General features: G+C 40.2%; 1 protein-coding gene across 1 annotated transcript; it reads right to left on the bottom strand.

The window, feature by feature from the left end:
- Nucleotides 1-4,690: 4,690 nt before the first annotated feature.
- Nucleotides 4,691-6,945, bottom strand: CER1 (cerberus 1, DAN family BMP antagonist). Its single transcript, XM_010023479.1, has 2 exons — nt 6,418-6,945; nt 4,691-4,984 (listed from the first exon to the last, which is right to left on the bottom strand). Exons 1-2 carry the CDS (start codon nt 6,943-6,945, stop codon nt 4,691-4,693), a joined length of 822 nt encoding a protein of 273 aa, XP_010021781.1.
- Nucleotides 6,946-9,752: the final 2,807 nt, after the last annotated feature.

The raw sequence follows: 9,752 nt of genomic DNA on the forward strand, positions 1-9,752 counted from the left end.
TATAAATTACCACAGGAGCCACCAGCTGTCATCATATAAATTTTATTGGCACTCTGTAAATATTAAATCAGCATGCTAAAATGAAGCCATGTGCAGTAACAGCTGATGCTCGGTTATGGAGAGCACATGCAAGAGAGAGGTATGCACTGTGACTCCAGTGGTTCTTAACTGCTTTCAAGCCCCTTGTTTTATGAGACTGTTTTCTAGGATTCATTTTGAGCCCAGTTGTGCCCCTTGTACAGAAGGGTGCTGTCTGAGCACAGATGTCTCCTGGGTTGAGAAATCAGCCTTCTCAATAGTACTCATCTTCCTGGGTCCTTCTGAATTGTGCAGTTTGCTACTGCCACTTCTTTTCTGCATCACCATTGCATTGCTTACTTCCTTGTAAGCCTTTCTGATGGCCATGAGAGACATGTTAACTCTAGTAATGCGAGCAAAATCCTTCATGTCATGAAGGTCCATGTCATAAAGACAGAGGTTTGTGTTAATGACATGCTGTGCTGAAACAAAAGCTGTCCTGGCCCAGTTTTGTCAGTCATAAGGTCACATACTGAGAATGAGGCAATAGATGTGAAAGGAAAAGAAAATGTCTCTCGGGCTTCATTTTCTGTCTGATCTAATTGCCAGAAAAATCAAAGGCAAGATATGTTTTCCAAACTGTCTGCCTCAGTAGGTGTAAGGAGCTCTGTTCAGATAACGCCCAGCTGTAGATGTCCTAGTATTAGCTCTTCTAACACCTTTCTCCTTCCAGGAGTTGCTGAACAAAATGCAGGTAGCAGACTGTTTTGAGTGTTTCTGTATCGCAGTATGAGGGGAGTTTAAACCAGCTTCTGCAGAGGGTTAAGCTGAGATACTGTCCTTTTCAGAAAGGCAGCTTAGGTACATGCATGTTCTGTCTGAACACCCTGACTGCAGGCTGCAGCCACCAGCAGAACTATACGGCTGGTAATAGCAACATCCTAAACCAGCAAAAGTAAAATGCCTCAGAAAAGGCCTTGGAGAAACATAAAGCTGTCCTTGACTTTTCTTATTATTCATTTTAGCTTTTGGTCCATTTTTGGTTTTTCAAGTTGAAGTGCATTTTATTGGTGCCATGGAACACAAGGAACTGTAAACTGAATGATTTTGTTCTCAGTGTGGACAATTAGCATTTTTATCAATATTCCTGCAGCAGGCCAACTACAGAGTCTTTTTATCCTCATTCTTTCTCATCTGAGCAGAGGGAGTGTGTGCAGCTGTCAGAGAGAGATTTCAGGGGAACTGAAGTTGGTGTCTGCATACCAGATATTCAAGGAGTTTGCTTTAGCAAAACAGCAAATGCAAAATATTTGTAATTCACTATAAATGTTTCATATTTCCACTGGCAAGCTGCCTGGTGGAGGACCTGAGGTAGCCTCAACCCCACACCTCTTCACGTGCATCATCCTGCACAGCATGTGCTCCCAGACATGATGTGATTATGCAGCTGTACAGACTGGCAGGGAGCTTCTCTCTGAGTAGGGAATCTCGTTGTCTTGCTATTTCAGCAAGGAGCTAGTACATTTAGGAGGAAGTACCGCAAGAGATTTCACCACCTGTCAGTAAAACATGTTAAAGCTTGTTAGCTGACAGCCATGGGGTTAGCTGTGAATATTTCATAAATGGTGAACAAACTACCAAGCACAGCATGAAGTACTGAGTGCAACTTCACAGTCTTTTCCCTGAAATACATAGACGTACAGAATTCAGAAAGAGTTCTATGTAACTTTAGTGTTTGATGTAATACATTAGGCATTAAAGCCAGCTGCATAAAAACCTTATTTAAGAGAGTAAATCAAGATTTATTTTGCTTAAGCAGTTACCATAAACAGCACTTCAATTATTTTGAAGATAAAGCCCACCCATATGGAAAAGAGGCAGTAAGACAAATAAAATAGCAGAAGTACAAATGCCACTTGGAATTGAGCTGAATTTTCAGAGACCGCTGCAACCATGGCTTAGTCTTGCTCTGTAAGGTAGGTTTGCACAAGGAGTGCTCTGAAATGGAAGAGATCACATTAGCAGCACTTCCACTGTAAGCATGCAGCCTCTGTGTGGACACAACTAGTCATGCGGATTTGCTGCTTTAATGGAATTACTACTGGAAGCATCCATATAGTGATGCAGATCACACCCCTCACCTTTCTGACCCACATCATTATACTAGTAGAGGCCATCATAGTTGTGCAGAGAGAGCAAAATCCTGTTAGCTCCTGGGCACAACATATTCCTAATAGGGAATTTTTTAAAAGCTGAGAAATCTGATCCAATTAACACATTCTTGATTTGCAGAATACTGTGCTAATTACATGCAACCAGTCATTGCTGGGTTAATTAAACATTCATCAAAAAAACCTACAGCACTAATCTAATTAGCAATTACTACAGCTGTCACTACCTCTTCTCACCTACTTTTAAGCTGTGCAAATTCACACTAAGAATCTGGTCCTGCAAACTCCGTATATGAATATGTTTCTTTAACTGCAGTAATACTTCAGCACACAGAAGGCGCTTTAAAATTTAGGTTGAATACTTTATAGTCCACAGTATAGCTTCAGTTGTACCATCTTTATGTGCAAAAGTTACAGTTCAGCAGTCAGTCATGTCAACATTACAAGACCGGCAGACTTTTCTTTTTAATTGACTTGTGATCTTACAGGCAGTGTATGTAGGTCCTACCTTCAAGTGCTTCACTGCAAGTATCAAACCTAAAACATATTTGCATTTAAGAAAAAAAGAAAATGCAGGCCAACATTCTTATATATTCACACAGCTTTAAAACGTCAATGTTTAGAAGCCTCAGAAGATTTAGCTTTTTCAGATTAAAAAGTAAAGTTGGGAATAAAAGAGAAAAAAGTTGGGAACTTTGGTGCTTTGTGAGCTTTTCTTCCTTAGGCATGATTAAAAATGAACACTTATAATCACAACGATTCACAGAGTTTTTATAAGATGCTGAGATTCGGACCTCCTGGTAAGGCAGGAATCTGTTTCTTTCCGCTTCCATACAGCATGCTTTAACAAAGCAGTAGTTGTTAAGGCTGAATGTGCAATTGGACATGCCCAGTGAGGAGGAATCTACTGAAAAAAGCAGGAGTTCTAAAGAATTGCTTTCTTCTCTGAAACTATATGGTTGCTAGCTGGTGCTACTTTGCCTGTTAGGAAAGCTTTTCCTTCTTTGGTCATAACATGAGCCCATTCATGCTTAATGCAGCCTAACCTGTGAGGGTGGATTTCTGAATCTGGGAGCTAATTCACTGTACTAGCATCCCAACAATATTGATCAGCATTATAAAGCTAGAATAAATATTAAGTTAAAATAAGTATGTCCTTTACTGCATTCAGTACAGGGATGATAAGGCCTTGGCTGCTTGTTACATGGAATTAAATCACATATGATGCCACAACATACAAACAGGCATACACAATTTGCTCATCAGTCCTTAGTGTAAAAGGATTAAGAGAAGGCTTTGTTCAGTTTTAGTATACAATTTTTATTATTTAAAACCAGGTTTACATATAATGTAGGATAATTATATACTAATCTTCAGTTCTCTGACTGCAACTGACCTGCAGAAGCAAACAGCAGTTCAGATCCAGCAGCAGAATATCATTCAGGTGCAAATCTCTGTAAATATTAGACATGAGCCTTGCACTCCAAAGCCATGCTGAACATATTTTTTGACAGGATATCAAGACACTTGTGATCACAGAGCAGTTCATATACGAGGAATCATTTACCCAAACCTTGACTTGACCAGCTATATCAGTACTGATTTCCAATGTCCCAAAAAAGAGCTGTGGATAGTTCAACAGGGGCCCAGGTCTGAGAGTCTGGCAATAGCAGTGAAGCAGATTTCCAGAGGACTGAAGGAAATACGTTAGAAGCAGGCTGAAGTCTAGTTCCTGGAAGCTGATCACTGCCTGGTGTGCCAGGTCTGTGAGAAAAATTCAGGGAGAAGCAGCTGGAGAGAGCAGGGAAGCCAGAAGTTCAGCTAAAAAAAGCCATGCAGAGCAAATGCAGGCACGTAGAAGGAGAGTAAATGGTTTCTATGGCAAAATATCTTCTGCAACCACTATCCTAGTGTGTAATTTGTGAAGTGTATTAGTTTTCACCAGGAACTGGACCCCAGCTGGGAGCAGTCAGAATGACCTTAACTAGTCACAGCCTTCTATCAGCCTTATGCCTATTTATATTTTACGTTCTTCAGGCACTATTTGGATTGAAAGTAGACCTGTTTTTGCTAGGAAGAAACTAAAGCCTTATCTGTGTTGCCAATACTGCTATATTGGCAGTCCCTGCAAGCAAGGAGAATGTAAACCAGGTAATACATCAGGTTTTTGCACAGATAAATCTTGCTAGTTCTTCAGCTGTTGTTTACTGTCATCCTAGGAACAGTGATAGGAAGGGTGGAAAATTTTTTAAAGGTTTCCCTTGTTAAAGTAAGAACTGTACACATAAGCCCAGTAATCTCATCTCCATTTCTTTAACAGCTGCAAGGAAAAATCTGTTACATGTTAGGTAAAGTTATTGTTGAAGCAGCAAGGCAGTTCAGGCAGTTTAATATTTTTATGTATCAGTGTGATGAACGCTTTAGTTTTGTTGCTGGGTTTGGGTTTTTTTCTCCATCGGCAAATTCTTACAATCTAGTTGTTAAGAAGTACTTTGCACAGATTAGTTGTGCTGATGTACATTTGCATGTAAGTCTGACAGTAGAGATCCAAATGCAGGGCCTTTAATCTTCTGAGTCTCACATTTACACTCTTCCACAATCATGACTTCTTTGACCACTGGAAAAGAACCAGTGCAATTGAGATCCAGGCGCTTCATGGAGAACTTGCTGGGCAAGCAATGAGAACAAAATGTATAAAGATGATCTTCTGAACCAGGAACATGGAAGGAACTACATTTTCCAAAGCACAGATTGTTCTGCACCATCACCTTCTCACAGCTCTCATGAGTAACACCCTGAAACAGAAAGCAGTTTTAAGTTTCTGGTACATGGACTTTGCTAGTAGGCATGAAGGCAACACTCTCCTTTCCCCTCATATCCCCTCCCCACACCCTCTAAATACTATATTTTTTCCTTCTCAGAACACTTACTTTAAACTTGTTTATTTTTTTCTGTCAAGCAAGCTGCAAAACATAAGAACTTTTAAAAGGAAAAGATAGCCCTCCTATAAGCAGTTCTTAGATTGAACAACAAAGTCAAAGTCAGTTTAAGTCAGAGCCTTTGTGAGCTTATGGAGGAAATTCAGTAGGTGGGTTTGTTCTACTTACCTTTTAACTGTTATTTGAGTTCTACATTTCTGACATTGTTAAGCAGTCTTAACCCATTTAGCAGAACTAAAAATATAATTTTGGCTCAACATTCTTATGTATGAACCACAAGCTAGACTCAACTGTAATCGTGAAGATTTGACTCCATGTGGAAGAAGCATAATGTTCTTTAGCAGTATTGGGGGGGGTGGGGGGAGTTGTTTAATGAACATCTTGAAAGTGCAATGGAAGTTCTGTAATCTCTTGGTTTGCAAGAATAACCGTTCCTTATATCAGGAGGGCCTATGTCAACTCTCAAGCCTTAAAAAGCTAGACTGAAGTGAGCCCTTTTATATTGGCATAACTGCAGCCATCCTGGAGAAACCTTGCTGTATTACATGACACAAGTAAAATAGTACAGGTTTCCAGGCCACATCTATATTTACTAGTTTATATTTTGTCCGCCAGTGAAATAAATTCAGTGAGGGATGTGAAAAACATAATCCTTGATGAACTGTGAGTACAGAAAAACTGAGAATAGACATTGCCTTACAAGGAATACAGCTCATATATTCATACTATTTGCTTGTCTTTATGTTACAATATGACAGAATGGCTTAATCTGTGCATGGAACGATTACCAGTTCACTAGCATTCTTAGCACAGAACTAGATGTATGCATCAGTCTTCCAATTAATACAGTAGAAAGAAATCCTCGCTTAGGTCTAAGCAAACAGCTTCTCCTGTAAATACTTGCCCTGGGACTCTGTGCATTTGCATATGTGTATATGAATATATATTTATATAGGTAATTATAAAAACTGTTTAGATGTATATTCATTAAATAGATAATTACTAACCACTGCCCTGCTTGCTCAGACTAGGTCAGAACATCTTTGTGTAAGAATAAATAACTCTGAAATTTTATGTGTGGCTTTTCAGTGCTGCAATTTAGCAATTTGCCTCATCAGACTAACGCTTTTCCAGACTATTTCAGCAGTGTTTTTCAGCCGCTTGTCATGTATGAATGTTCTGAAGCTGCCCCATGACTTTGCAAATGAAACAACCCATGAATCTTTAGTTTCTTATTACAAGGGGCAGGAGAAAGGACAAGTTTCTTGATCTTGAACACCTGATCTTACCTGGGAAAAAGGCAGGGTTCTGCAGTTTTCTTGGTGCATTTCGTTGGTCTTGATTGGCAGGACAACCTCTTCAGATGCTGAATTTTTCTTTAACATGAAGTGGTCCCAAAATTTCTTGGCATCTCTTCTATAGGAAGGTTCAACCTCTCTCTTGCTAGAAAAAGGGGATGGAGAGAAGTTTTCCAGAGAAGACATCTCTCTGGGTGCTGCCCAGGTTCTCAGGCCTTGTTCTACATGGAGTTTAGTATTAGGAAGGACGAATCTGGACATTTTTTTCTCCTCTTGCTTCTCACTTTTAGATGCCATCTGTGGAATTGCTACAAAAAAGCTTGGTTCTCCCAGGGTTTCCTCAACACCTACTGGGTTTTCCCCTTCCAGCTCATGAAAATTCTGACGTTGAAGCAGTTTTTTGTCCAGATAGAGGAGGTGCTGGAATGTCCTTCTGCTTTTCTTTCGTAGTGAATCTCTGTCTGGTTCTGTGGCTCCAAGACATGAGAGCACTAACAGCTGAAAGAGAAGCAGTGACATGACCTCGTAAAGTGCAACACTGTAGACCTGCTGCTACTAGAGTGTGCTAGCTTTACAGGAGAGCCTGGTGTCAATTTATGGATGCTGTCCGTGTGCAGAGGAGGGGAGGGCTCAGGGCAGACGTGGTGTGGCTAATTGCATTCATTTACTGTAGATTACAATTATGATAGGGGAGTTTGTGCTAATGAAACTCTGCTTTCAATCTGGATTATGTGTATTAGAAGTTCCTATCTAAAATCTCGTAACCCAGGATGGCATGAGGGACAGGAGTCAACAGGAGGAAATGTTTGGATAAGCTGTCTAGTTTAGGCCTAGGAATTAAGGAAACATTCGAGGTTGTGTATTGGCATGTTCAGTGTGGTCTCATTGTTTATTTTGACTTTCCATTCCACAAAGCCAGAGACTGTCAAACCTGGGAATGTTATTTCATCACAACAGGAAAAGGCAAGCTGACTAAACTTTGTTAAAACATGAAGCTGGATCTGGAGATGTCAAATCAGACTGTGTTTTCAGAAGTTGACTCTAATTCACCTCCGACTCAAGGCCTGCAGCAGCACCACTGCAAACTGGCAGACTGGTGCTCACACACCCAGAGGAATCTGGCCCTTGCTTCACTTCCTTCACAGCAGGATTGCAGCTGCTAGAGTGCAGACATATCACTAGCCCAGAATAAGAGGTTCTGGGGTGAATAAATGCTGTGCCCCACATTCTCAAAGATTAGTTAACACTGATACATCTCATTCAGGTGCCAAAGCCACTACAGGCATCCTATAAAGTTGGTAAACAAACTGGGGATTTAAGCAAAACTTGTTAAAACTGACATATTTGATGATTCTAGACATCAGTGACTCAACAGAAGTATTTGAAGGCTGCCAGACCCCAAACTGGAGGTGTCTTTTGCAAAATTACCATGCAATGTGTAAGGAAAAAGAGAAATCTGACAGAGCATACAAAGGAAAGGGTTGGGAGGAGGAAAAGATATTTTCCATAAACATTGCAAACATTGATTTTCATCTGAAAATACTAAAAGGAAATTCTGCCTCAGATAATTTGCTATTTGGATACTCTCATCTCTACAAACTCCTGTTTCTTTCAGAAAGAATCTATCAATAGGCTCTAAACTTTGTAGCTAATCTCTTCATTATTCTTGAAAACTTAGGTGGTCTGTGTTAGGTGTATGGAGTTATTTGACTTTAATTTACAGCAAATCAGTTCATTGCATGATAATTGAAGTAAACTAATTTCTTAGCAACCTGCTTGTGGGGCACTTAGAACATTAGCAAAAAGTTGGAGAAGATCTAAAGCTTTTCCATACTGCATAATTCACTTGAGTTAAAATCCGCTGCAATCCTGAGGGCCATCCTGGGACAGGAGTGCAGGGAGCTCCAGCAAGAATGGGGTTCCCACGCCAATGTTAGAGTGTATTTGCTCCTTGACCTCAGTGGAATGATCTTATTAAGGGAAATGCAGCCATCAAGCACAAGCTTCATGACTCTGTCATTTCAGCTGAAAGCAGTTTAATTCTGCCACTGGCCTGGTGCCTTCCTGAAGGCTCAAGTGTGCCCTGGGAGGGCAGATTCTGTCACAGCTATCAGGAGTGAAATCATGGAAAATACAGGCACCTGCAACAAGATCAGCTGTGAGGTGTGTATGCAAAAAGTCCTTGCATCGTATTTACACAAGCATGTACAGAATTAAGGTGCAGCAACAGTGAGTCAAGAGGGTTGATTTGATAGATAATTAAGTAGTCTAGAAGTGCCATTTATATCCCCACATCTTATCTTTATTATGCAACAAGTTAAACTGAAGTAGTTGGCCTTTAGAACTAGAATTTCTTGTATCTGGTGCATACTGGTAGTAACTGGTAGTAATTACGCAAAATTATTCAGCAAGAACAACGTTACATTTTGAGGGTTTTTTTTTCCCTCTTTATTTTAGTTGCTATGAGAGTTACAAGACTGGGCTAATACTCAGACCTATGTATTATATTGTGTTACATAGATACAGAAGGGCCTGACATTTCGCAGTGCCTTTCAAACACGAGATTTGACTGTTTGAAGCAACATATGTTTTTGCAGCTCAATTAAGAATGTCTCTGTCAATGCACAGACAAAAATTAAGTAAATAATAATACTGGAATGATTGGGCTGCCCAAACACTTCCATCTAAACTAAACTGGTCAGTGCAAATATTAACGAGGAATGTATAAAAACCTTAGTATTGGCATATATGCATAGATGTCCTAGTGTTACCTTTGCTCCTAGTGTTACATTTGCAGTGCAATGGCACTCAAATAACCTGTTCAAGATCAGGATCTGTTCATGGTATGTACCATTCTATCCTGAAACACACAGAAAGTAAAAAGCCCTGTCTTAGAGGGCTTCAGATATAAAAGCACAAAATCTTTTTTACCAAAAGGTAAGAAAGAAGGCTGAAACAAAGTAGTAGCAGCAAGTCACTCCACAAGCCACTCTGTCACCTAGAGGCAGAAAACAGAGCTCTCTTCTTGTCTAGGTCAAGCCAGTTCTAGTTCCTGGGTTTTCTTAGGTGGTTTTTACTGATTGCCGCTGAGACCCAAAAGCAGCATACCCAGCTCTTGTTCTGCCAGACCAGTCTAATACTGCTCCTTCATGCATATGGTAGTAAGCTGTGGCTGCTTTCTGAGAGACCAAGTTGGCAAGAAATTGAACCTGGTACATCTGGGCATAGTTTTTTCTATATTTACGTATTGTCTGAACCTGTTTTGGAGTCAGCTGCCCGTGTAACTGTGCATAGGTAACAGATCTATCCTCAGCCTCTCAGCTCAG

Source organism: Nestor notabilis, unplaced genomic scaffold (genome assembly GCF_000696875.1).
Source record: "Nestor notabilis isolate BGI_N333 unplaced genomic scaffold, ASM69687v1 scaffold4431, whole genome shotgun sequence".
NCBI classification, from domain to species: Eukaryota; Metazoa; Chordata; class Aves; order Psittaciformes; family Psittacidae; genus Nestor; species Nestor notabilis.

What these genes read in the sequence shown, in the direction of transcription:
- CER1 (XM_010023479.1), bottom strand. Translation starts at nt 6,945, where the DNA reads ATGTCACTGCTTCTCTTTCAGCTGTTAGTGCTCTCATGTCTTGGAGCC. An exon ending in GAACCCTGCCTTTTTCCCAG is followed by an intron (nt 4,985 to 6,417) that starts GTAAGATCAGGT and finishes TTTCTGTTTCAG; the next exon opens with GGTGTTACTCATGAGAGCTG.